A 27,619-nucleotide genomic window follows, 5' to 3' on the forward strand; every position below is an offset into this window, starting at 1 on the left:
AGGGACTTCCAAGTGCCAGGGCTGAAGACAGGCTGTTCAGTCCACAGTGAGTCAGGGTTCTCGGCCCACAGGGTCCCTCTGATGTGGGGAGGGACTGCATTGGGAGGAAGTGTATAAGCTCCTTGACCGTTTGGGGATAGTACAACCCACCCCACCCACCCCTTCTCCCTTTAGAGTGGGCAGCCACACAAGTGTGTTAAACAGCTTTAATTTCGGCTTCTCGGCACAGTAAGAAATATTGCACATGATCAACATGTTTTGTTCTGGGGATAGGGACAAGGGTAGGGGGAATCACCTTCTTAGAAAGTACAACCCAAGTTGGGAGGGCAGAGGGGGTGGGGAGAGAACCCTCCCCATGCCTGTGGCAAAGTGCAGGAGCCCCCACCCCAAACTAACCTGAGTCCAGCCCCTCTGGGGAAAAAAGGGGTGCATGAACTCCCCCTACTCCACAGGCACCTCTCCCTGTGGCCCAAGGCCCGTGCTACCCTCCAGCTTGTAGCCCTCACATGAGCCATTTTGCATAAAGTACAAGTGAAAAGGTCTGAAGGTAACACACTCCAGGTTATATACAGGGGCTCCGTGGAGGCAGACTGTGCCCCTGCTTCCCCTCAGCTGCCCCCCGTCACAGGGAGAAAGCTGTGGGGGGACGGGGGATAGACAAGAGGAGCAGGCCTCATTCCGCCCCAAACTAGAAAGGACGAAATGGCTTTATTGGGGAGGAGGTAACCATCCTGCCCCCCCATTCCTGCCACCTACATACTGTCCATGTCCTGAGGGGGGTACTGTGGGTCCTGGGATCTTGTTGGGCCCCTCACCTGCCTGTGGCAGCTGTGGAGGGGCCAGGGGGTGGGGGGGAGGGCTGGGGGGGGCCCTCCCAGCCAGGCTGTCCAGGACCTGGCTCTGGGGGTGGAGGCAGTGGCGGGGCAGCCGAAGCTGTGCCAGAGTCCGAGCCAGGTGAGGTGGGGTCGGGGCCCCCAGCGGGGCTGGGAGTGGGGACAGGGGCAGCAGCAGTGCCAGTGGGGGGTGGTCCGGGGAGGGGGGCCTCAGCTCCAGGGGGCTGCTCCGTGGGAGTGGCCGCCTGCATGATCTTCTGGCGCACCTCTCGGATCTTCAACTGCAGACAGACCTTGGAGGGGAAGATGTCTGCGTAGCGTGCCTGGAAGGCTGCCGTGGCCTGGGCTGGGGACAGAAGGACGATGGGGGGCGGGGAGGGCAGGGTGAGATGAGCAGGCAGGTCCTCTTTAGGGGCCCCCCAAGACTCCAAGATACACTCACCCGATGGGAAGAAGCCATGGTCCTGGAAGAGCTGCATGACCAGGGCCCGGCGCTGGTCCAGGGTGCGCCGCAGTGAGGAGTATGGCACCTTCTCGTATTCCAGCTCCCCGAGCACATCCTCGGCTTCCGTACCTGGGAGCAGCACAGGGAGGACAGTCAAGGCTACGGCAGCAGCCTGCTCCCTGCCCCCGCCACCGTCTGGATGTCTGTTCAGCCCTCACTGAATTCTGTAACACAGCAGAGTTCAGAGAAGGCACCTGCCTCTGGACTCCACCAGACCTAAAACCCACCCTCCCATCCGTGACCGGCTGTCCTTCCCCATCACCACCGTGCATCTGTAACTCCGCTGCCAAGACCCCGCCCTTCTTAAAGGTCCTAGGTCCCCCACAACTCCGCCTGCCTCGGTGCCGGCACCTGTACGGTCAAAGGTGAAGATGTCCCCCTCGCACTTGGCACTCTTAGGGGTGTTGGGCTCTGAGCTGCAACTGGAGCGTCTCCTCATCTTGCGCTTGGGCGAGGTGGGGTCCTCGGGGGCCGAGTCCAGGTCTGTCCAACAGAAGCAGGTTCAGCGGAGGCAGCCCTGGTCTGCCCCCCACTTAACCCAGGTGCCCCACACTCGCCTACCGGTGGAGTTCTTCCTCTTCTTGCGGTAGGAGCCCAGGATGGCCCGGGGGGAGGTGGCCAGAGACTGCAGGGTAGGCGAAGGCAGCACCTCCTCAGGCCGGAACTCAGGCAGCTCAGCAAAGCGCTCTTCGAAGTCCACCTCTGACAGGACCCTGCTGGAGAGCCGGCGGGGTCACCTCCCCTGCCTGAGACGGCAGCTGCCTCCCTCTCCCTCCCGCCCTACACGCTCTGCCACGGAGCCCAGCCCATGCTCACTTGTCCACAGAGTCAAAGGTCTTCTTCAGGGGCGGGGGCCGCACCTTCACCTTCTTGCCGGTACCAGCTGCCTCCTTGCGCTCGGGGGTGTCCCCAGCTGCCCTCCCACTGCTGCCCTCGCTGCTGCTGCTGCTGCTACTGGGGGCTGGGGCCGGAGCTGGGGCTGGGCTGGGAGGGGTGGGAGGCTCCCCACGGCTCTCCAGGCCTAGCCCAGGGACTCGCCAGTCTGAAGATGAGCTGGGGAATTTGCTGGCCTGGGGTAGGGACGGCAGGGAGACGGAGGACACTGGATTCAGACTCGCTGGGGCAAAACCTCCAACAGAGAGCTGGATGCCAACCACCCAAGATGTACAGCTCTGGAGAAGACCCAGCCATACAGACAAGCAAAAGGGACAGAAGAGCTCCCCTCCCCCAACACCCCCAACCCCTGCAAACAAGGACAGAGTTCAGGCAGGTGTGCAGGTAAGAAGGATGGAGCAGAAAAGCAAACAATGGACTGAGACGCCGAGCTGTGTGGCAGCACGATCTGCCTGGCCTGCTTCACACTTACCATGGTCTCCGGGCCCTTGGTGCCTGTCCGCTCCTCAGCAGGCAGGGGTGGTGGGGGGCTGCTCCGGGCTGTGGGAGCCCAGGTCTCTGGGGGTGGTGGAGGGGCTGGCGTTGTGGGCTGACCCTCAAGCTCAGACTCAGGGACAGGGGGCTCACGGGCTGGGCCAGGCTCCAAAGGCTGCCGGGATGCAGGGCCTGACCGCCCAGGGGCACCTGCCTCAAAGGAACCCACAGGAATGCTGGCGATGGCCGCCTTCACTTTCTGGGGGGCCTTGGGGGTAGGCCGCTGGGCCTTAGGGGCCACTAAGCTGTAGGTCATGGAGCCTGCTGGTGGAAAGAAGAGCATTTGCTGAGCCAGGCCTGTCTGGAGCCCACCTTCTGGGTCCTCCAAATCACCCCACCCTGGGTTGGCCTGACACCCACCTGTGGCATTAGGAAAAGGACTGGTAGGGGCCGGGGTGGCAGTGGCAGGGGCCGGTGGGCCCTTGGGCAGGATGGTGGCAGCAGGTGGGGTGGTGCTAGTAGCCACAGTGTAGACCAGGCCCGGGGGCGCCTGGGATGGCTGGGCCAGGGGTGCTGAGGAGGTGGGTGCAGGGCTGCCAGGGTAAAACGCCGTGATGACAGGACCTCCGGGGGCTGTGCAGGTGGGCGGCAGCTGGGGGCTGGGCACAGGTGACACGCCCACCTGGCCGGGAGCCAGCAGCGGGGCTTGGCCTGCAGAGACAAAGAGGAGAGGCGGGGGCCCCAGTTAGGGCCTGGGCCACCTCGGCACCACCCTGGGTCCCCAGCTCTTCCTGCCAGGCTGCCCCTCACCTGAAAGCAGGGGCTGCACGAAGGCGGGTCCGCTGGGCCCCAGTGAGGTGAAGCCTAGGGCTACCGAGCTCGTGGGCCCATACGAGGTGACTGTTCCAGCCTGGCTGGACGTAGGGCTGGTGCCCAGGGGCAACGCGTGCCCACCCGCCGACTGCACGTAGGTGATTCTGCCGCAAGGAGAGGAAGGGGGGAGTGAGGTAAGCTGGCCCCATCTCTGGGCTGGCCTCCAGGTGAGGGCTCAGCTGCCATTACCTGGTAGAGGAGGGCAGCAGGACCTTCTGAGGCTGCGAGGTGGGTCCGGAGAGCGTGGCTGGGCTGAGGGGCGGCACCAGGCCGCTGGGTGTGCTCACGGGCACTGGAGTCAGCTGGATGATCTGTGGGCAAGGGCACCCACAGGCTGAGGTGAGGTGGGGACCCAGAATGGGGCAGGGGAGGACCAAGACCTAGGAAGGTGGATCTCAGCAAAAACAGGGATCGCAAAATTTGGAATCCAGACAGAAAAGAACAAAGGAAAAGAAGACATCAAGCAGTACAAGACACAAAGAAGGAAGAAGATGCAGACGCCAAGGGCAAAATCAAGATATACATATATATTGAAGAAAAAATCCTAAAGACAAAGTTCCAGACACAGACAAAAAGGGAGAAAAGGAAAAGTGACTGAAACAAAGGCACACACAGAAACCGTGGCACAGAAACCTACACCCAGGAGGGGAGGAATGAAGAACAGGTGGAGCCAGGATGCCCTTACCTTGCTGGGTGGCTGGGCACCATTCTGCACAGGTACTGAGAAAGGCGGGCTCACCAGGGGCAGTGGCTGGCCAGCCCCGCCACCCCGCACGGACATGCTAGGGGCTGCCAGGGGCACCAGTACCTTCCCGGGTAGCAGCTGGGCGGAGCCACCCGGGGGCGGGGCCTGCACAGGAGAGACTGACTGGGCTGCAAGAGAGAGAAGAAGTTACAAGAGCGCCAAACAGGCCTGAAGCCCCTCTCCTCCGCTGCTCAGCCCAGGCCTCACCTTTGGGGGGTGGGGCGGAGGGTACTGACTGCAGGATGGGGATGCCAGGAGTGGGTGCGGTGGCAGCCAGAACTTTGCCGTTGGTTGAGGTGCCCGGCGGGAGGGTGAAACGGATGCTGGTGGTGGGTGCGGGGCCGCCAGGAGCTGCTGCCTTAGTCCCAGGGGCTGGTGCCGGGGCAGGAGCCACCTGAAGCTGCTGGGGCAGCGTGGGCAGGATGTACTGCACCTGGGTGATTCCCCCAGCTTTGCCCAAGGCACCTGGCTGCAGGATGCCCAGGGGCACTGGCCCATTGGGACCACTCCCAGCACCTGCTCCTGAGCCTGTAGCAGCCCCACTGCCAGGGGCCCCCTGGGCTATGAACTGAACAGCAGGGGGCGCCGGGGCCCCATAACCAGGTGTGCCCACGAGCAGGTTGGTGACTGTGGCAGGAGCCTTCCCCACAGTGCCCAGTAGGGGCCCAGCCACCAGATGCGGGGCTGGCGAGGTGGCTGCTGCCGACTTCTTGTCCGAATACACTAAGCTTACACCCAGAGGGGAGCTCCCAGGTGCTCGGGACCCAGCGACTGGCTCAGTCCTGGCACCTGCTGTGTCACTTGGAGATGCCTCAGCCCGGCCAGAGGTGGGAAAGGGCTTAGAGGCGATGGGCACAGGAGTGCTACTGACAGGCCGCACCACGTTGGTGACCATGGTGGCAGCTGGGCGGGACAGGGGGGCTGCTGGGGCCCCATAGGCCAGTGATGGGGCTGGGGCTGAGGGCATGCGGGCTCCACTGCCTTCCCGTTCCTCCTTATTCGGGGGCAGGACCAGTGTCTGCAGGACACTTCCTCCCCCCCCAGGAGGTGCTGCAATGACCGAGGGGCCTGGTGGCTCCAGGCCCCCCACACTTTCAGGTCTCTTGCGCCGGAAGGTGGCAGGATCCGTTGAGAGGAACCGGGTGGCCTTGGAAGGTGTTACTGGGCCCCCTGCCCCAGGGAGTGGGGGCCGCAGTGGGCCTGCTGTGCTGCCCTGACCTGACTCCTGGGCCTTGAAGGTCCCTGAGCCCAGTGGGAAGGAGGTGGCAGCTGAAGCTGAGGAGGAGGCAGGTGAGGACGAGGAGGAGGATGGGGTGGGCCCATAGCCTTTGCCAAAGGCTGCAGGTGGATCCGGGGGCCCTGGGGGCTCAGGGTCCAGCGATGGGCGGCAGTGGGTAAAGGAAGAACGAATCACAGGCGAGAACACCTTCCGGCCAAAGCCCTGGGTGGAAGGAGGAGACACAACCACATCAAGGAAGCCCGGATACTCACACCCTGCCCATCCCAGTCTCGCCCGGCAGCAAGGCCAGCTGAAGGCCTCAATTCATCCAGGCCGTGACCCTATTCACCACGCGGCAAGTAGCTTGCCCTCTGTGGGCCTCAATCTCCCTGTGTCAATGCACACGGACAGATATTTCCTTTTCCTAGGAAGAGTGAGTGCTACCAGACAACACCAAGTTCCAAGCTCTCACCTTGCTGCCCTCTGGGTCCTCCCCAGAACTGTCTCCGCTCTCGCTGTCGGTCACTCGCTCCTTGCACTTGAGGTCAATGTCAGTGGTGCCGAAGCCATCGTCAGCTGAGGGAGCAGAGAGAACAGCACTGGCATAAAGGCTGGGTGCAGGACTACCCAGGAGGGACAGCATGGAGCCCAGGCTTTGCCCCAAGTCGGCAGTGAGTGTTGTCCATGAATGCTGTTCCTCAGCCTAAGGTGTGCCCACCTGCCCAATGGGGAAGCCTAAGAACATGCAAATAACACTACCTAACCCTGTGCCCGATGGCCTGGCCATCCATGCCCCGGTCTTCCCAGTTTCCTGCCTGGCCAGGAGCTCCCCGAGGGCAGGGCTGGGTTTACTCAGTAGAGCCTGAACTGAATATGCCTCCAATCATAAACAAAGAGAAGAGGGAGCCTGAGGCCTAGATCAAATCTCTGCCCACCCCTCAAACCTCAGCCTGCTGTTCTCTGGGCAGGACTCTGGGCCCTGCCACTGCTCACCAATGACATCATCATCTCCCTCCTCCTCACAGATGACCATGCGTTCTTCATCACTGGTCATATCCTCGCTGGCGGCACGCTGGGAACGGGAAGCCCGGGTGGGCAGCAGCGGGGGTCGCCCACTGGCCGCCAGGGCACCTCCCTCACCGGAGGCCGAGAAGGGGCCTGGAGTCCCATACTGGGTGGAAGGCTTTGTACCAGAATAGGATGCAGGGCCAGACACCATCTGCAGGGTAGGTACCGGGAGAGTTCAGAGGGGAGCATCACCTTGGGCAACCCTCCCTGCCCGTCTCCCCCACCCATCACACCTGAGTCAGTTCCTGTAGCGCCTGGCTATCTACTTCCCCACCATCCAGGCTGTGGACCCCACTGTGGGAGAAGGCTCGGGGCCGGGCCGAGCCAGGTCCCCCCACTGTGTGCAGACGCTCAGCCCCACACGAGCCACTCCCTGGAGCCTTGGTATCCGAGCTCAAGAGTGTCTGGGCTGCAACGGACAGGAGCTCCGAGGACACTGCAGAGTAGAAAGAGAAGAGTACTGCAGAGTCCAGAAGCCTTTTACCAGCCCTCAGACTGGCCAAGCCATTCACAAGTATTTCTAAGTAATGGACAAGAGGAGTTTGGAAACCCCGGGCCACCTGGCAGAAAACAGATACCACCCACCAGCCCAGCATTTCCCAATGGATTTTGCCCTCTGGGATTGCAAGGAGCAAGCCCACTGTTCCCTGGGAGGCAGGCCTTCTTTGAGTACGAGACTGAAGACAAGTAATGTCGTGCTGCCTAGCTAATAACCAATGGCCGGTCCGAGCCTCCAACCCCTCATCTCAGAGAGAAAGGAGAGCCTCATCCTCAGAGAGCTGCAGGCCGGTGCTCACAGAATCACTCCAAAAAAGTGCCTCAGAATGGCACCATGCACACCAGACACGCTCAGTTGGGAGAAGTAGCCAATGAGGGGCTTCCAACTTTGGTTCTGGGAACCAGCCAAGCTGGAGCTGAGATTCTGGCTCCACCGTCTACTAGTTTCCTGTAATTTCCAGCAAGTGATTTTGCCTCCCTGAGCCTCAGTTTCCTCATCTACAAAGCGGGGCACAGCTTTCAAAATTAGAAATTACACTCTCCTTGACATGCACTACGTGCTCACGAACTGATAATGAGATTACTGTTTGGAAACTATCTCTCTGGACCTCCCTGGCTCCTTCACATAAAACGACTGCCAGTTTCTTTATGGATAGGGGTCCTCAAACAAAACGACAGGGCAGAGAAAGGCTTATGGGGCTTATGGGCCAGGGGTTGAGCAAAAAAGAGGGTAGTTGGCACCTCTCAGGGAGGGAGGTGATAGGGCAAGAGAGCCAAGGGGCTGACTGACCTCCAGGGGCAGCGGCAGTCCCCGTCTCTGACATGCTCCGCTCCCGAGTCTCTTTGTGCCCTCCTGCCAGCCCCAGGCTGGTGGGCTTGGCCTCTGAGCTGGACTTCTTCCTGTCCTTGTTGCACCACTTCCAGTCCGGGTGAGCCTTAAAGTGGGCCTCTTTCACCTGGCAGGAGAGAGCGGAGAGACCCTTCACTCACCCACCCCACCAGAGGAAGCTGGGAGGAGCCAGGAGGAAAAAGCATTACCTGGAAGGCCAGGTCATGGTACTTCTGCTTCTCCTTGGGCCCCAGGGCGTACCACCACTCGCCCAGGATCTTGCTGACGGTCCGGTTGTCCTGGTTGGGGTGACGCTGGTGGACCAGGGCCCGGTGCCGCTTGCTGAAGATCATGAAGGCATTCATGGGCCGCCGAATATGGTCCTTCTCCCGCTGCAGCAGATACAGGCCCAAGTGGGATGGTTAAAACCAGGAGACAGGCTCGGGCAGCCACAGGGTGAGCTGGGGACAGGTAGAGAGGAGGCACCTTGTTGGGGCTGCGTCCATCCTTCTCCGAAGAGGAGTCTCGTTCCTTTGGCAGGGCACTGAGAGACTGGGTCCGGCGTTTCCCGGGTGGCAGGGGCAACTGGATCTCAGGAGACATGATGGAGAGGAAGCTGTGGTGGGAGCGGCAGGGACAGTGAGGGCCACATCTCCAGCCACTCCACCCATTAGCCCCAAGCCTCATGGCACTCACGCATCATCATGGTCACTCTCTGTCTCACTGTCCAGCCGGGGCTCTCCTGGAGGGCCAGGGGCCTCCTCCTCAGTGGTGGGAGGGGGACCCTTTCCAGGTTCCACCACCCCCAAAGTGTGGGGGGGTCCAGGCCCTGGGCTCTCAGGGCACGTGGCTCCAGGTGGCCGCCCAGGATCAGCATTCCCTGTCCCACCTGGTGGCTGCTCGTGAGCAACAGCCGCCGACTCAGCAGGTTCTAAGGGCAGAGAGGCAGATCAGAAGGCTCCCAGGCCATCTGGACCCTAACCCCATGCCACCCCATTTGTGGCCCCCCATTCCTCACCTTTGCTCTGGTTGGAGGCCACTGGGTGGCTGGCAGGTTGCTGGGCCTCACTTGGTTGCACAGAGGGGTCGGGCTGGCTGGGGGCCAGGAAGGGGACTAAGGAGTGCCAGGGGAACACAGCAACAGAGCGAGGTTCCACGTTTGTCCACACTGTGGGAAGAAGCCAGCTAAGCTGTGCAGCAGGAGACCCGGGCCTTGACCCCCAACTCAAGCTCTTTTCCACCCTGGATGAGGTGGCTTCACTCCTCCTTTACACCCCCTTCCTCTATCCCAGAGCCTCGTGGGCTCCTGCGTGCGACATCACTCGAGAAAAACTCCTCCCTGAAAGGTTTCTAGGTTTATAAAAAAGAAAACAGAAGCTAGGAAGGGAAATAGGCCTCACACCCCACTCCCTCCCCCACCTCCACCAGCCCTGCCACCAGGGACCAGGCCAGAGGAACGACTGGCTCCTGTCACAAACCAGGCCATGTTTGACTGCCATCTCATACTCCCAAGGCCCCAAAACCTCAGCAGGGCTAGGAACCCTCCCCAGCCATGCTCCGTTCCCAGCACCCATGCTGGCATCTGACGGGGCCCCTCATCTTGGCCTGCGCTCCCTTTCTCTTTCTTGAGAAGACCGTGGCTTGTTTTCCCTCTCTCTTCTCTGATACCCACAGAGCGGGGTATCAGGTCTTTCTCCTGGCCTCCCTCCCCCTAGCACAGACCCCAGGGAGCCAACCTGCCTTTCCGGGGCTAGACACAGGTGGCTCCGGCATCTCCCCCACCCCCTAACAAAATCTACTGCCCTCAAAGAGGCCTCCCAGCACCCCTTCCCTCTAAACCTCTCAGCTTATCTTGAATGTAGCATCTAGCCCCCTTGCCCAAAAAGAGGGGAGGGTGTGGTAAACTCCTTGGAAGAAAAGGCACAGACAATGGGGCAGACAAGAGAACTGTTACAGGTCTGTGCCCAAGGAAAGCAAAAATGCCAGGTGTTTTCTTGAGAATATGCACAGGAAGGCACTTCCCTGCCAGGAGGCCAGTCCTAGGGTTTCAACCTTCTGCCCCAGGACCTGGGTAGTAAGAGGGTAAGCACAGGGCCGGGACCCATCCCTGGCGGGACTCCTGGGGCAGGCCTGGGCTAGAAGTGGGCTTCCCTCTCACTGCTGGCTCCCTGGGGGAAGTGGAACCAGCAGAGGCCCCTGTGAGGGAAGACGATGAAGAGAGAAGGGAAACGCCCTAGCCTTGGTCTCCATCATTCCAGGCCTCCCCCTGATCCAGATCAATCTGACCTGGGGTGACCCCTCTATGCCTTCAAAAGCCGGGACTAAGAGAGCCACTGGCCTCGAGAACGGATTGTGCAAGGGGCTGACAAAAGACAAAGTAGACACCATGTCAACAGAAGAGGGATAAGGAAGCCAACACCGGAGGAGGTCTCAAGACGCTCTGAGGACCCCATCCTTCATCCCTGGGGCACTGGGGACCCAAAAGCCTACTCGGTCCTCCAACCCCAAGGACCTGGACCTATCTATGTCCCTCTTCACCAGGATCTTTCTCATCAGGCCTCCTCCTCTGCTGGGTGGGGAAGAAAGGGACCAGCAGACAATGGGGGAATAGTCCTTTGGTCCTGCCCCTCCTCAGTGCACTGCCCTCCAGGTTCCTGACTCTCTCTGTCTCCGCAAAGCATGCCACAAACACTCCAGCCCATCACTCAGTTCTAAGCAAACAGTGCTTCACTCACTTCTCAAGCCCTGTTCTTAGCCCCACTACTCGATCACAGTCCCTTCCCCCTCTCTTCCACACCTAGGGCCAGCAGGTCTCATGCCGCCCCTATTCTAATACACGCTCCCAAGCCAGTTACTCTGCACTCTTCACCTCCGGTGACAACGGACCTGTTCCACCCCATCATCCAAACACCCACAGCTGTGCCCAGCTACTCCCCTCTCCTCACTCCCATCACTCCCGCTACACTCCCACCTGCCGTCACTAAACGCTTGGCCCAGCCAAGCTCTGTAACTTTCCCGTCACCCCTGTACTCTGCGTCTATCACTCTCATACTATACCCCTATCCCCGTTACTCCGCACTTAGCACCCCGACACCTTGACCCCGGCAATCCCAGGGTCCAGGCGCTACTGACCGAACATGCCGAGGCCACGGGAGGCCGCGCCGGACGCGGGCACCAGGGGCCTGTGGGCTGAGTACATGGTCCGGCGCGGGGGGGCCCGGCCGGGGCTCGCGCCTCCTCAGCGGCCGCCGCCACTCCGCCCGCCGCCGGCTCCTCGGCCGTCGCCGCTCGGGCCCGGGGGGAGCCGGAGGCCGTCGCCGCATGCCCCCCCCCGCCGCCCCCCTCCGGCCGCCCCACGCGGGGGTCTCCGCCGGGCGCGCCTGCGCACAGCGTCGCCTGCCTCCCGCCGCCCGGGGGGCGGGGGAGGTCAGAGCGCGCCGGCCCCGCCCCGCCCCCCGGCGCGCGCGGGGGCCGTCACGGGGCGCGCGGCACAGGGGCCATCGGCGCCGCCCCCTCCCTCTCCCTCCTCCCGCGCGGTGCCCGGCGGGCGGGGCAGGCGGGGCGGGGCGCGGCGCGCGTGCGCGGGGGCGGCCCCCTCCCTTCGCTCGCTGGCTCGCTCCCTCCCTCCCTCGCAGCTCCGGCGGGTAACGGCTCTGGCCCCGCGCGCCCCGGCTGCCGGTGCCGCCGCCCCGCCTTTCCGGGCTCCGGGCCCGCGGCTCAGCGCCGGGTCGACCTTCGGCTCCGGGCGGGCAGACGGACCAGCGTGCGTGCGTCCGTGCGCTCCGAGCGAGCCCCGCGCAGAGGCACCGCCGCCTCCCCGCCCCGCCACTACTACGCGCTCCCCTCCCCCCGCCGCACCTCCCCCCGCCCCTTCCCCGCTTCCCCCGCGGCCTTCCGCGCAAGCCCGGCCCCCCGCGCGTGAGCCCATTGGCTGCCGCCGCCGCGCGCGGGTCAGGCCCCGCCGCGCCCGCCCCCATTGGCCGCCCCGGGGGAACGTCAGTCATATGCAAATAAGGGAAGGGCGGGGCGGGCTCCGGTTGGCCTCAAGCCGGCCCGGGGCGGGACCGCGGGAGGAGGGTGGCAGGGAGGGCGCACTGCAGTAAAGGCAGCGAGCCAGGGGGGCGGTTCGGGGCACCGCGCTGCGGAGGCCCCGGGGTTGTGTGTGGTGCTACGTGTGTCCAGTCCACGCGAAGAACACGCTCACGCGCGGCTTGGCCCGCAGGGGCGCGCACGGCGCCGCAGGGCAGATGAACTGCGCGGTAGGGCTACTCAAGCCACCTCGAGCCCTCGCCAACTCACACCAGCCGACTCTCACCCCCACCACACACACACACACACACACACACACACACACACACCCCTCTCACAGAAAGACTTTTCCTGCCACACCCATTATCTCATACACACTCCACAGTCACATGTACCGTGGTCTTATACTCACACTGCCACACACGAAGTCGCACACCTCGAACACCTGTTCACATGTACCTCCCACACCCCCGGCCAATCACTCCCCATCCATCATCATACACACTCGTTCTCACCCATCCTCCACATCACCCATTGCATACACGCCTTGTCATACATGCTTCACCAACGCATATTCTCAATGCCAGCCCACATGAATCATCATACAAACAACATATCAAATAAGCAGTATCATCTCACACACCTCATCACAACCACTGCTTGTCCATCACACACACACCCCACATCCCTCCCACACAACCGCACACACTCTTCCATCTTCACACCCTCTCATGTGGCCTTCCTGGCACCTCCGATCCCGATGCAGGCTACCTCTCACAGATGCCACTGTACTGACCCCACACATTATATAAACTTACCCCAGCGAGCACTACCTCATTACCCTGTCCCATCAGGTATACAGAGTGCCATGGTCATTCATCATCATTCAGCTACACTGCCTGACACTTAGCAGCCACCTGGGACCCTCTAACTGACAGTGTAAGGCAGGGTGCCATGAGCATTACTGTGGGCTGGCCCTACCACTCTAGGCTGGGAGCCACCCCTTCCAGAAAAGGGCCAGGAGGAAGAAAGGAAACTAACACTGGGGCTGCAGTGTGTTGGGATCCAGTATGTATTATACTGTTCACTGAATCTTCACAGCCACTAGGGAGGTACACTTTATTATGCCCATTGTTCAGATGAGAAAATGAGGTTCAGAGAAACTGAATAAATTGTGCAAGATCATGCCTCCAGAACATAACAGCCCAGAGCTCCAAATCACCTGCTCTTTACTAAAAATTCAACCTGGGGGTGGACCCAGGCAGACATTCCCAGAGGTCGGGGAATATAGTAGCACAGTGATACAAAGAGAACTACACAACTGGTGAACTATGAAAAGGTCAGAGAGCACACATAGAGACACAGGCAAGGGTCTGGGGCCCACCGGGGAGAGAGGCAGAGGTCTTGTGTCACCCAAGATCGCCCTGGGGTCACATCCAGTAGAGGCAGAGGCCTGGGGTCCCACCTGGGCAGGTAAAGGTTGCACAGGCTCAGATGGACAAAAAGTGGGCCCCTACACAGGTGGAGTCAGGGACAGGCACAAACAAAATCCTTTTCCCAGCCTATCCCATCCACTGACAGAGCTGAAGAAATGGAAAAGGGGCAAAACTGGTAATCAGAGCCCAGAGGGGAAGGGAAGGTCCATAGCCCTCTGACCTCCAGAGACTGCAGGGCCAGACACTTGGCTGTGAGCCTGGAGGGGGCCACTGGAGGGACTATTAGGTGACTGCCCCCTCCTCCCTATGCAGCCCCAGACTCAGACCCTCCATTACCTCACTGCCCCAGGGACAGCAATGTGAGGCAGAAATCAAGGCTGAAATCAATGTGTCCCGCTATCTCCCCACCGCTGCCCCCTCCTCTCCCCACCGGTGAGTCACCTACTGGCAAGTTAACCCCTTCCCTACTGCACTGCAGCCTGGGACACAGCTCAGAGAAACACTGCCCCCAGCTCCCCCACTTCTGTAGGGTGAGAAAAAGAGCGAGGTCCTGGCACAGCAGGGAAGGAGGGCCCCACACATCTGGGAGGGTTGCACATCTGGTAGAAGACACAGTGCCCACATAGGAGGGATGGGAAGAGGCCCCTTACAGGGTAGGGTACAGCCAAGTGGGGGCCCAGCCTGGCAGGGAGGGGCCGGATTCCGGGCGGGAAGGGCCCCCCTGCCCTGGGCACTGGGCCAGCCCTATACTTAGCTTCCATTGTTCAGAGTGGAGGAACCCTGGGTGGGGGTGATTAGGGGTGGAGAAGAGAGAGCAGGTCCCAACTCCAGACAGCTCCATCTCTCCAGCCATCCCCAACCCTAACTGGGGCCTCCCTAATTGGAAAAGACTGAGGGGGTTTCCCAAACCAGGGCCCTAGCCCCATGTGAGAAGGGATGCAACACCACCCTTCGCTCAAGGCAGGTACTCAGGCAGAACTATGGTGCAGCCATCCCCTGCACCACCCCATTACCAATTCCACAAAAGGTTTGGCCCCAAACAGCCCCGCAGCACTACCCCACCCCCAGCCTGGGGACAGGGAGCCCAGACAGAGACACCAACTGCCACCCAGGGTGGCACAGGCTGAGGCCTGCCCAGAGGCCTGGGGCGTACAGCCAGGGATGCTGACAGACTGAGGGACAGGCAGACACACTCTGAACTCACCGGCCCATTTATTGAGCCCAAGAGGCACCACGCCCCTGTCGCCCGTGGCTCCCCACCCTGCTCTCCAGGCCTGGGTCCCCGCCTCGGCTCACCACCCCGGTGTCCCCAGCTCCCCTCACCCGCTCTCCACATACACACCCACCCACCCACCCACCCCGTGCGGCGTCGGCGACGGCCAGGGTTGCCTGGGGAACGAGCCCAGGATTGGGCTGGTGCGGCTCGGGAGGGATGGGGGCCTAAAAATAGCGCCGGGGTGAGTCAGTGTGAGTGGGGCTGGGGTAGGCAGGGGGACTAGGAGGGAAAGAGGCAGGCGAGAGGTGTGGGGGAGGGTCCCCAGGGATTGGGAGATGGACGGCATAGGACGGAGGGGGAATATGGATTTGGGGGTGGAAAGGGGCGGAGGGTGGGGGAGTGTACAGGCACCAGGACTTGAGAGGGCTGGTCGGCGCGGACTGGGGGAGGCGCCCCAACCCGGGCGGAGGAGGGGGCGCCGCCCTGCCTTCTCCTCCCCTCCCCGCGCTCACGAGATTTTCCACTCGCCGCCTGGCCCCCAGCCAGCCCCCGGCGGGCCCCACAAAGCCGCTTTGTGCTGGGAGGGCGGGCGGGCGCCCGGCCGGCCTGACACCCACGCGGGCCGCGGCGGGGCGCGGGCCAGCTGGCACCCGAGCTGTCTGCGTGTGGGGGGGGGGGGGCGCCACCCAGCCCTAGGGTGCGGCCCCTTAGGGGTTAATGGCGAAACGACGAGGAAGGGGGGGAGGGTCTCGGCCAATCAGCGTCAGCAGGCGCGGAGGCGGCCAATGGGAAAGACCGAGGCCCCACGCCCGGGGCCTACCCCTGGGGCGCGGGTTCCCGCGCCCCTGGGTGCCGGCGGGGGCTGGGCGCGGCCCTCACGGGGTACCTGTCCGGATCCGCAAAGCCCCCGGTACACCCTGTTTCCCCGGCTGCTTCGCAAGAAAAAGGATCAGAGGAGAGTAGGATCTTGCAGTCAGGAGGTGGCACGGTTGGGATCTGAACCCAGGTCTGCCTGGCTTCACAATCAGCTTTTCTGCGGAAATGGGGAGACAGGGGTTCCCTAGCCCAGGCCCCCGTGGGGAGCGGGAACAGGGGACGGGGTGCGGGCGGAGGAGGCGGCGCGGCGGGCTAGGATCCAGCCGCCTGCGGTGCAGCCGCTGCCGCCGGTGGTAATGGGAGCCAGACGCCGTCGCCGCCGCTAATGCGCCTCCCTCCCGGCCACTAATGGAGCCATTAATGCCCGGGCGCCGGGGGCTCCGGGCCGCACCCCCTTCCCGCGCGCGCTGCGCATGCGCGCGCCGGCTACCCCAGCCACTTGCCGCCCGCAGCCACCAGGAGGCAGCCTGACCCCTCACAGCGCCTGGTGCCGGGGTCTCTTCCACGAAGTCGCTTAAGATTAACTCCAACTACCTCAAAAAACGCCCCTTCCCTTCTCTCCCCTAAAGTCATCCAGTCTTCCCAGTATAGGCCTCCTTCCTCTCCAGGGCAGTCTCCAGGGATCTCTGACACCCAGATCTTAACGTTTTCCCTCTCCTACTCTAAACTCTTGGCTCTTCACGGACTGGCATTAAAACCTAGCCTGGCTAGATGCATGCTCCTTGGCACCTTTCTGCCAATCGTAGGCTCTAGTGTCAGCTCCAGCTTCAACCAGCCACTGAGAGGTCATGCACTTTCACCCCTCCTGGCCTTTGCTCCTATGGCTGCCTTGGCCAGGAACACCCTTCCCTTTCTTTCACTCTCCTGAAATCCACTCATTCCTCATGCTTCAGCTCAAAGGTCATTTCCAATGAGAAGCCTACCTGTACCTCCCTCATCACTCTGCATTGAGCCACAAAGTTGTCACTATCCTCTGGCTTCCCCAGACTCTGTACCTCCCTCTGCTCTTTGCCTGAGCCTGCATCCATGTCTGCCTTCCCCACCCATTTCCCCCAGGGCTGCTCAGCTTGGGCCTGGTGGAGGGGAGGAGAGGCTTCTGATCAGAGAGATGGAGTTCACTGTTTGAGAGAAAATGGAAATTCTGGTGGGCAGAATCTGGATTTGGGGAGTCAGGAGAACCTAGACTCCTCTTTGGGCCTCATTTTCCCCACCAGGCCAAGCATAGTTGGTGGGTACTGCCTGGTCTCTGAGGTCCCGTTCACTGGGGTATAGTATGTTGGGACTCCATTAAATGGAGCTGGCACCAAATGTGTCTCCTGCAAGGCTTTGAGGGGGTGGCAAGGGTGGTCTGGGTCATGCCCTCTAGCAGGTGGGTGGGCACAGGAGCTGCTTTCCTGTTGTTCCCCCACAGCCGGATCTCCTAGCTTGGCCCATGCAGCCCCCGCCTTCCTGCCTGACTTGGGAACAGGTGCTCGAATGTAGATAGGTCTGCAGGAGGCTCCTGACACCTCTCAACACGTTTCAGAGACAGTGGTGGGCAGGAGGGGGCTCCCAGGCCTGTACAACCTCCCAACACTCCCCAAGAACGGAGTAAGGGACCTAGTACTTGGCACCTGTCCACTCACTTAAAGGGAGGGAGCACCCGATGTGCACAGAGTAGTGGTGAGGGGCTATGATGGGGGCAGCAAGTCTGTCTAAAGAGTGGGAGGAGGGCCAGGGGAAGCCCAGAGACACAGGATCCCAAGACAGGGGGCCAAAACAGAAGGTGGGACGAAAGCTCAGACAAGGACTGATGTCTAAGGGAGGGACAAACCAAGAAAGATATAGAGAGACAGACAGAGAGATAGAAGTCCAGTGAGAAAGACTCAGGCCCAGAAATAGAGAGCTACACAGACAGATGTAGGAACCCAAGGCAGAGACAGATAGACATACAGTGGCTCAAAGTGAGGCAGAACGGGCAGACAGAGGCCTAGAGAGGGGGCACTGCCTGTCAGTACGGCGAAGCCAGGCAGAAGCTGGGAGCTAGAAAGAAGGCCTTGCCAGGAATGGGGCTGAGACATCTGGCCTCCTGGGCTGGGGCTGCAGGCCCTGGGGCGGCTTCCTCTCCTGGGGAGCAGGCGGGAAGAGTCAGAGGGAGGTGGCAATGGCAGCTGGCTGGCCTGGCCACGCACAGAATGTGGAGAATGCCGGCCGCCTGCCCCGGCACGTCCCCCAGCGGAAGCAAATGCCTGGCGGGGGGCAGGAGCAGGCAAGCTGTCCCAGGCCGCCCCCTCACACCTGCTGCCCTGAGTGAGGGTCAGGCCTTGGCATGAGCGGGCAGAAAGGGACAGGACCACGGCCTCACTATGCCACCGGGCACATTCTGCCCTTACCTAGGCCTCAGAGGGAAAAGGCCCCAGGTGCCTGTCTACCAAGGGTTTGGGGAGGCCTCTGGGAAAAGAACAAAAGAATCTGCTGGCTGGGAACCTGAGGGCAGCCTGGATACCTCAGCATGGGTGTTGTCAGAGAGGCGCTGCTCAGAACCGCCAGGACAGGCACTGGACAAGTTCTGACGACCAGATGGCCTGCAGCCTCCCTTCCCTGAACCTCGGTTTCCCGCCACCACCGCCCCCGCCCCCCTACCCCACCCCCCCCCAACGCCGGGCTGATAATCCTTTCTGCATAGCATCAGGTGGATTTGGCGAGATGGCCCAACGCCTAGCGCTGGGCACATGGTAAATGCTTAATAAGGAGTGGTTACTACTATTATCATTATCATTGTTACCGAGACTACTTAAGAGCCTGGGTTCTGGAGCTGCACAGGCTGGGTTCAAATCCTGGTTCTTCCTCTTCCTAGCTGGGTGACCTTGGGAAAGTCACTTAACCTCTTGGGGTGCTCTTTCCTCCTCTGAACACTAGAAATAATAATGGTGCTGACCTCCTGGGGTGTTGTGAGGATTCAGTGAGTAAATGCTCAGCCGGCACTTAGCAGTGTACCACGCACACGCACGGGTGGTGCTTGAGAAATTAGGACTTCTGTAACTTCTGACAGTTAAGAGTGCTCTGATCTGGAGATTGGGAGACCTGGTCCAAGGCCCATTCCTGACCCTCCCTGGCTGGATGACCTTAATTAGGACTCTCCTGCCACTTTTCCTCATCTGGAAAAATGGCAGCAAGTAATCCTGCCGGGCCTGCCCTCGGGTTACCACCATCAGTGCCACCCCTCCCCTTGCAGCAGCAGTCAGGGTCACATGACCCAATGCTATGAAGGCAATGTTGGGGGCCGTAAGCATGTGGGGGGGGGGTGAGGGGGATAGTTAGAGTCCTTCTGCTTCACTCTCTTCATGTGGCTAAGGACAGAAATCCCTGCTGTGCTCACTTCTGTGGAATCTTGCTCCTGTCAACGACAGTAACAAATATAAAAGATGCTGGGGCAGGGCAAAAATACACAACTCATAACCTCAGTATATGAGCATGAGGGGCAAGCATAGCCCCTGTGTCCCTGTGCTCTGGGTCTGGACTGGAGCCCATGAGGTCAGGGCCTGGGTTCCTTCCTGCAACAGCCTTTGCTGCAGCCCAGCTCCCACCCAGATCCCCACCCCGACCTCCTTCCTCCCTGGTCCCCCTGCCTCTGGTCTCAGGCACTGGAATTCACCGTCCATGGTCAGCCACAGTCAGATCGGCTCAAAACCTTCCATGGCTCCCTAGTGCCCTCAGGATAAAGTTCACAAGTCTCCTAAGAGCCCTCAATGATCTGACCCTTGCTGATGAATATAGCTGCACATCCCCACACTCACCTATCCTCTAAAGCCCTTGACTTCGCAGATTCTACTTCCCTCAAATACTCATTTTGGCCTCAAGGCCTTTGCCCAAACTCTTCCCTTTGCCTGAAGGTCCCCCTTGCCAGGCTCACTTAGAACACCCTGCATAACTCACTTTAGAGACCCTGGCCCTTTCTCCAAGAAGCCCTCCCTGACTTCCCATAGCCTCCTAGCCTTCCCCCACCTCAGCTTTAACCACTCTGGATGCTCACTGTCTGAGGACAGATCTGTCTATTCCAGGGACTGTGAACCCTGTGAGGGCAGGGCTATGTCCTCAGCACCAACCAGCACAAGGCCAGGCACAATGGCACAGATTGTCAACAGCGGATTAATAAATAAGTAAGTAAGAAGAGGCTAGGGAAGGGGCTGGTGACTGGTCACCCTCCCTGACAGTTGCTCTGACAAGGGTCAACCTGGCCTGGCCTCTGGCTCTCTGGCACAATCTCAGAAGTGTCACTCTCCCTGCCTCTGGCCTCAGCCCTCTGGCCACCCTGGCTTTCCTGAGCTGTGCTCCTCTGGCCTTGGAGTCTTCCTGTCGGCCTCCTAGGAGGCTCTTCCACCCCATGGTTGCTGGTTCCAACTCATCCTTCAACTCTTGGCTTACACGCCCTTTCCTGAGGGCAGCCAGACTAGATTTCACACCTGGAGGCCTGCCCAGCACACCCCCAGCTCCCCTCCATGGCACTGGCCGCACCAGTGATATTTACTGGGCACAGGCATGAAGAGGAGGGCTCCCGTCCTGATCCTGCCACCCCGAGGCAGAAGGCCCTGTTGGAGCCTCCGTCTTCCCATCTGTAACCCAGTACTATAGCCGAGCAGGGATGAACTAGCCTGCCTGGCTTTGAAGGCTGGTTCCAGGATTTGCTAGCCATGTGACCCAGGGCAAGTTAGTGACCTGGCCTCAGTTTCCTCTAAAGGAGCATAATCATAGCACCCACCTGTTAGGGTTATGAAGACTAAAGGAGCTAATATTTCAAAAGGGCTTAAAACAGGCCCCACTACATTACAAGGTGGATGGGAGGGCTCGGCGAGATAACTCACACGCAATACTTAACATGGTGATGCCCCCACCAGTCCAGTCCTCCAGACATGGGAGCTGTCATCACAATTATCACCTCTGTTACTCTGTTACCCCATCAGGATTGTGGAGGCCTGGCTCCAAAGACTCAGGAAAGGTTTGCTGACTGACAGACCCCTGAGGATGCATTCCCAGCAGGAGGCCTCTGGAAACACTGCACTGGCCTTCAAAGTCCAGTCCCTTGCCCACGTTAATTCCCACTGAAACATCTATGCAGAGAGGAGGCTAATCTCCCCTTAAGCCCCTCTCCAGGTGGGGAGCTCACCTCTCCCGAAAGCCAGTTTGCAAGTGGCCCTGTTCAAAATGAGCCCTCACCCAGCCCGCCCATCCACATCTCTTACCTGTCCCAGGCCGGCCCATGATGACTTCCTTTTTGGGGGCAGGATGGCTGGTGTAGCTGCTGGGCACCAGGACGGGCAATAGGGCAGCAGGTGAGGGGTGGAAGGCCACCGGCTGGAAGGGTGAAGAAGCCAGGCCAAAGGTGGGCATCGGCTGGGCCACAGCAGTCGGCGCGGCTGGAGGCACGGTGATGGGCACGGGGGCTGGCAGAGGCGGGGGCAGGCCAGGCTTCCCACTGGCCACCCCAGGGGGCACTGGGGTCTCTCGGCAACCCCGCCCAGGTCCCGCTGCCCGAGCCTCACCAGCAGTGCCCACCTCCCCTGGAAATTTGGAGGGCAGCGGCACGTCGGGGTTGCGAACGATGACGGGTGAGTCCCGCTGCACGGCAGGAACCCTGCGCACAGAAGGCCCAGGATCCGAGGTCAGGCCGGCAGGTGGGGGCAACAGCAGCAATGGCGAGGGCTGGCGGGAGCGGGAAAAGGGCACGGCGGGTGATACAGCCCGGAAGCCAGCCGGTGTGGAGGGTGTAGGTGTGTGAGACACCGAGTCCACACCAGAGTCTAGGTTGTCGCTCTTGGGGAAGTCTGGGGTGGCTCCTCCGCCCCCTGCGCCAGGGGCCCCCAGTGCCCCCGGGTGGGGCAGCAGCTCTGTCTTCCTCCGCCCAGGGCTGATGGGCACGGTGAAGGTCAGGTTGGTCTGGAAGGTGGGTAGGATGCCAGAAGAATGGCGCTCTCTGGGGGCGGGCGGTGGGGGGTGGGGGCCCAGGTCTGGTGGCGTCAGCACTCCTGCCTTCGGGGTGCTGGCACTTAGGTGGCGGCTGCGAACAGCAGTGCGTTGGATGACCGGTGAGGCGTTGATGGGGCTGAAGTTGGCGGGGCGGAAGCCAAAGAGCGGTGAAGGGGAGGGTGATGGGGCAGGTGAGAAGGGCGACTGTGTAGAGACTGGAGAGAAGGAGGGTGTGCCCGAGCGGGAGCTGCCCAAGGACACAAGCATCACAGCCGCCTCACACTCATCGAACTCAAAGCGTGACAGGTCAGCAGGAGCCACCAGGCGTGGGCGTGAGTCCCCACGGGCCGCCACACTGCTGGCCTCACTGTCCCGCGATGTTTCATCACCCCAGTCAAACTCGGTGCTGCCCTCGCGTGCTGCCACGCCTGCCGGCCGCCCAGCCCCACCTGGGCCACTGTCCGCCAGGCCCTCCATCTCCTTGGTTCGCATGGACAGGTGGCGCGAGCAGTAGCCCCGCCGCTGCGACTCCTTCATGCAGCCGTCTCGAGAGCACAGCCGCCGCCACTGCTTGCCATTGAATTTCTTGCGGATTCCGTTGGGTGTGCAGACCACGTCGCCCTTCTTGTACTTCTGCTGGGCAGCTGTCAACGGTGTGCGGGCCCGGGCAGCTGGCGCAGCCCCCTTCTCCAGAGAGGCCACGCTGCTGCTACGGCTGCCGCCCTGGCTTCCCTCCTGGCAGGGCGAGGGCTGCTCCCCAGGGCGGCCTGGGCCTGCAAAAGCCGGTGACTTGGGTGGCGGTGACAGGAGCTGGGGCGGGGGCAGTGGGAGCAGGGCCGGAGTGCCCAGGGCTGGCGGGTGCTTCTCCTCGCCCTCCTCACAAGCCCCCAGGTTGCCACCAAAGCTGATCTTAGAGACCTCAGCATCCTCAGGCTGCTTGGGGTCCAGGGCAGCAGGGCAGGGTGGCAGGGTACCCCCTGGCTCAGCCTGCTCCTCCTCGGGGCCCGCGGGGGGCTTCCTCGGCAGGGTCTCGGGTTCCCAGGGGGGCCGCAGCAGGCGGAGGCTGGAGCGGGCCACCCACACGGCCTCCTCGGGCTCACGGTGTGGCAGCTGTGGGGGCTGTGGCAGGGTGGCTGGTGGGCCCGGCTGGGAGTTGGGGCCAGGGCTGAGGCGGACCTTGTAGGAAGCTGGCTTGGTGGCCACTTCCACCACCACACCTTCACGGTAGGCAGCCACACCAGGCTCCACACAGGTACACACGGCCGTGCCCACCGCCAGGGCACCTGGCGGCGGCGTGGCATCCAAGACCACATCTACACCGCCGCCAGGTGCCCCCTCGTAGAACGTCAGGGCCCGGTCCCCAGGGAACTGTACCCCTAGGTCCTGGCTTCGGCGCACCTGGCGCACCACGGCCGGCAGGAAGAGGCCATCTCCACGCCGAGCCAGCACCCGCTGGGACCTCAGCTGCCGCAGGTCATATCCACCACTGGTTCCACTTGGGGGCCAGGGACCTGGCCCACAGGCTTCGGCTGGCTCATCCTCCAGGTCAGCTGAGTGCTCGCTGGCCGTGTCGGTGGAAGAGGAACGGGTGGAGGTGGGTGGCCGTGGAGGTACACCCAGGGTGCCGGCCTCCTCAGGGGTCCGTGCCCGCTCTTCAGGGGCCCCAGCCGCCCCAATGCTACCGCTGCCAGCTCCATGCTCCTCCACATACTTCTTCTTGGGCGCTCGAGACTTGAACGTGGCCGTCTTACGGCTGAGCGAGGGCTCCCAGCGGCTTGCCTCCCCCTCTACCTTGGGGTCCTCGGCTGGGCCTGGGGCTGCCGAGTCGTCAGGATGCAGCTCCGGGAGCAGCCCCTCAGCCCCAGGGCCCCGTTCAGACTCCTCCTCCTCACCCTCCTCAGCCTCTTCTGGCCCCGGAGGCTGCTGCTGCTGCTGCTGTGCCTCATCATCTTCCTCCTCTGGCTTGTCGCCCTCCCCGGCCCCTCGCCGTCTCAGGGCCTTGGCCCGGGTGGCTGGTGGGGACTTGCCACCACTGCCAGAACCTGGGAGGCCGGCACATGCCTTCTTCATTGGCTTCATCTTTTGTCCACCTGCAGATGGGAAGGCAGACAGGGATCATCGGGAGCAACTCAGGAAGTCCCCAGACCCAGTGTCCCCCAAGACTTCCCACTTGCTGAGGCCACTGCCTCAACTCCATGATGCCCAAAGCCTCTTTCCTGGCTGTCCTCAACTCGTGTGGGCCCCTGACTGGCACCCATGTCCCCTGAGTTATATGCTCTGGCTGCTTGGGGACACTTACACATATCTGCTCTCTCTACAGAGGCCACAGCAGGTGTGTGCACACCCTGTAACTGCCCGAGGGGACACAAGAAGCAGTAACAGTTCACGCCTGTACAGCACTCACTCTGCGCCAAGCCATGGGCCAAACTTGATTTTATTAACCCATTTCATCCTCATGACAGTCCTAAAAGGCAGGTGCTACTAATGGCCCTACTTGAGGAAACCGAGGCACAGAGAGCTCAAGCAACTTGCTCAAATTCATCCAGCTAGGAAATGGCAGGGCTAGGGTCTGAACCCAGGCAATCTGGTGGCTCCCGAGTCTGTGCTCCTAACCATTTCAGTGTGCCGCCTGTCACATGATCCAGAGGGCACGCTTCCTTGCACTGTCACTGTCCAGAAAGCACACACACTCATACACACACATGCACAGGAACACAGTCACAGAAAAGGAGGTGACTGGGCTGTGATGTGAGCCTCTCTCCACCCCCACCCCCACCCCTCTGAGCAGCCTGGCATGGCCAGACATTGTGGGAAGGAGTAGGCAGCTGAAAGTCCTGAGGGACGGCTGCCCACTCTTCTCTGCACCCCGGGCCTGCCAGGTATAGCCATCTCCCCAGATCCTGGCAGGGAGCAGGCAGGGGCACGTCTGGGGCAAGAGCTTATCCCCAGTGCTGCCACGGGGCCGTGCATGAGCACACGCACGCGCACAGAGACACACACAGAAGCACACACACACGTCATCACACAGTGGGACACAGAGCTACACCCCAGGGTTTCGCTGTCCCACTGGATGGGAGCCTGCCCCTCCCCCCACAGCACCCAGCGTGATACCAGCAAGCCCAGCCCCCCTTCTGGCCTGCACGCATCCCCCGCCCTCACTGGGCTGCCTCTGGCAGGGTGGCTGAGCTGGCCGGGCCCCCTGGGGCCCCCAAATATGCCCTCCGACTCCAGGTGGGGTAAGTGGGAGAAGGTCAAAGAGAGCAGGGCAAGCCCAGCAGGCCAACCTCACCCACTTCCTGAACAGTCATTACTGCCCGCCCCCTTTCAAGCTGCCCTGAGAAAAGAAAAGGGAAAAAACTTTACTCTGAAGTGACTAAGAGAACCTGAGAGGCCAAAAGGGGGCCTCTGGGAGGGTGGGGGGAGTCCAGGACCATAACTCAAACACAATCAGAGACACCCCTGACTCAGTCTTCAAGCTCCCCCAGGACCCCTGATCTTGTGTTCTCCTACTTGGGGCCTGCTCCTCCTGTGGACCCTGCAAACCCTGCCTGCTCCTTCTCTGGGCCAAACCTGGGGTCCTCACAGGCAGAGTCCGTAGGGCCCAGGGCTTCTCACACTGGGGCAGGCATTCAGGTGCCCAGGACTTGGGCAGCTGCCACCACCTTCTCCCCACTGACCCGCTGGGCCACCGTCCTGGGGACTGAGATGCGGCCCCAGTCCTGCCCAAACACAAACCTTTGCATACCCCACCCAGGGCCTACAACCATACCGCCTGGCACCCTTGGACCTTGCTGCCTGGTCCAGTCTCTTCATCCCAGAAGCCAAACCTTTTTCTTTCCCCTGGGGCCTCCTCTCTTCCTGTCCACCCCACTTTGGATAACTCCCACCCAAGGCCCTGTGGGCCCTCACCTCCTTCAGAATCTGAGCAGTAACTCCTGAAGCCCAGGCAGGCCCAGGCTCTGGTTCTTCAGGGTCTCATGCCCTCTGCTCCCATCAGCCCTCCTGGCACTAGCTTCTCTGCTACTCTCTCTGCCATCCTGTCACCACCTCTACCTCTGCCTCTCTCCTCACAGGCCCTAGCCCCCCTCCTCAGTCACCCTCTCCTTGTCACCCTCATCTATCTTTGTCACCTCTTCCTCCCAGTCACTCTCCGGTCAGCCATCTCTGGACCTGTCACCTTTTCTCTCCATCACCTCTCCTTGTCACCCCTCCAACTCTGTCCCCTCCCTCTCCCTTGTCACCCTGATCTAGTCCTGTCACCCCTCCATTCCTGTTACCCATTCTCTACCCACCATCCCCTCTCCGTCACCCCTTTTCTAGCACTCTTCCTACCCACCACTTCATCCACTCTATCCCCCTTTCCCACCATCCAAATCACCTTTTTTCCTCTGTACCCCCCTCCCCGTCCCTGCCACCTGTCCCCTCTCGGCCCCCAGCACCCCAAATCCCCCCTGCCCGTGTCAGCCCTGGCCCCGCCCCTCACCTCGGGCTCGGCGGGGTTTCGGGGCGGGGGGCCGTGGCCCCGGCTCGGTCCGGTCCGGTCCCTCCCCGCCCCCCCTCCGGCTCTCCCTCTCGATTCTCCCTTTTTTTTTTTACTCCAACACACAAAATGGTGAATGGACCTGCAACAGCTGGAGCAGCCAGCCAATCACCGGCCACAACCCCGCTGACCGGCGCCGTCCTAGACCAATAGACATTCGCAGCTCAATCGGCTCCGCCTCTCCACGACGAGCGACATTCGCCAAGGCCAATCCCGCCCACCCGGCAGCGCCAGGGGGAGGGGCCAAAGTCCAAGACCGGCCTCCCTCTGGGACCGACACCAACCTGAGCCTACGACCGCCTGATCTGCCTAGGGCCCTTCCCCACAACAAGTGATGGACTTCAGCCTTGGCCAATTGCAGGCCGTCTTAGTGCAGACTGACGAATACAGTACCCAGTCGCCCTGCACTCTAGGCCGGAACCCAGCCTCTGTGAGGGACAGTAGCCAATGAAGTGCAAGAAGGAAGGGCTTAGGGATAGGCTGTCCAATAAGCAGGCTTAGAAGGCGTGGCCTGAGCGTTTGTTGACCGGCTCGTCGCAATTCCTGCTGGGAATGGTAGTCTTCTTACGTCTCCGGCCCATAGTCGATAGTACAAAGCAGACTACAACTCCCATGTGACAGAGTGCTGTAGCACCAAAGAACCCGGGCGAGGAGAAAAAGTCGGACAGGGCAGTTCCTGTAAGTCTCACTGCACACCAGGAGCATCTTAGACCCAGGGCCCCGACTCACCCCGATTCCCGGCTCTGGCGTCGCCAGTGGCTCCTCTCAGTGGCGGCGGTAGCGGCACGAGGGGGAGGTGCGAGGAGCAGCCAACCGCCACCCGCAAGCCCCGCAGCCAATCAGCAGCGGGCGGGGCGGTGCAATGACCTCACCGGGTTTTACTCTGTTACCCCTCCCCCACGTGGTTGTTGCTGTCGGTAGCCGAGAGTAGGGAAGTTTGGGGTGGGGGGGAGGGGAGGAGAACGAGTGATGTCACCTTTCCCCCGCTTGATTGGCTGTAGGGTGGCCGGGACTGTGACCAATCAACAGCCTCAGAAAGTCCGGCGCGGCCCCGCGGAAAGCCCTGTTGCCACCGGGAGGGGAGAGAACGTGCGCGTGTGGGGTGGCGCGCGCTGCAGTGGAGTGAACGCGCGCGGCCTGGGGCTTGGAGGACCCTGGAGACAAGTCCCCTCTTCGAAGACTTTGGCGTTTAGGGCGGTGCAGTTTTCTGATAGCCTCCCCCCAGGCTCGTGGGGGTACAAGATGGGAAAATGTAGCGCTTCGGGGCGCTTCACACCACATTCCCTTCACACTACATTCTGTAGAGAGCTACTTTGTGGGTGTTCGCTCTTGGCGGGACCGAGATTTTTTTAAGGTCTCAGGTTAGGGGGTGGTTCACACGGGGTAGGGAGGAGAGGGATATGCCCCGTCGGTAGTAGATTCCGGCAGCCCAAATCTGGGGCTTACACCAGGTATGGGGCTGTCTGCAGGGCATCCAAACTCTCCACGTTGGATTTGCCCTAAATAGAGGGTAATGGGGAGCAGTGGTCACTGGCCTTAGGAGAGGCTTTTGCTGCCTGTGATGGGTTCCCGGTATCCACACAGGATTCACATCACTTGAGAAGCCAATGCACCCAGTCTATTGCAGGTGCACACGGTACA

General features: G+C 61.4%; 1 protein-coding gene across 10 annotated transcripts; it reads right to left on the reverse strand.

Moving 5' to 3' along the window:
- Window positions 1–192: 192 nt before the first annotated feature.
- Window positions 193–26,819, reverse strand: CIC (capicua transcriptional repressor). Of its 10 annotated transcripts, none has more exons than XM_086689900.1 (21): window positions 26,708–26,819; window positions 20,715–23,528; window positions 8,957–9,106; window positions 8,635–8,869; window positions 8,425–8,554; window positions 8,148–8,330; window positions 7,900–8,065; window positions 6,845–7,047; window positions 6,537–6,762; window positions 6,016–6,119; window positions 4,532–5,765; window positions 4,265–4,452; window positions 3,769–3,890; window positions 3,517–3,683; window positions 3,127–3,417; window positions 2,705–3,027; window positions 2,155–2,408; window positions 1,900–2,051; window positions 1,690–1,821; window positions 1,276–1,407; window positions 193–1,179 (listed from the first exon to the last, which is right to left on the reverse strand). In XM_086689900.1, the coding sequence occupies exons 2-21, from the start codon at window positions 23,515–23,517 to the stop codon at window positions 812–814; spliced, it is 7,563 nt and encodes a 2,520-aa protein (XP_086546026.1). In that variant the 5' UTR covers window positions 23,518–23,528; window positions 26,708–26,819; the 3' UTR covers window positions 193–811. The 10 variants fall into 10 exon arrangements, with proteins under 10 accessions (XP_086546026.1, XP_086546025.1, XP_086546024.1 ...); XM_086689899.1 differs by having other exon boundaries at window positions 1,900–2,054; window positions 2,705–3,030; XM_086689898.1 differs by lacking the exon at window positions 26,708–26,819 and adding an exon at window positions 25,922–26,063.
- Window positions 26,820–27,619: the final 800 nt, after the last annotated feature.

This window comes from Puma concolor, chromosome E2 (genome assembly GCF_028749965.1).
Source record: "Puma concolor isolate L17-30 chromosome E2, mPumCon1.1.hap2, whole genome shotgun sequence".
Taxonomy (NCBI): domain Eukaryota; kingdom Metazoa; phylum Chordata; class Mammalia; order Carnivora; family Felidae; genus Puma; species Puma concolor.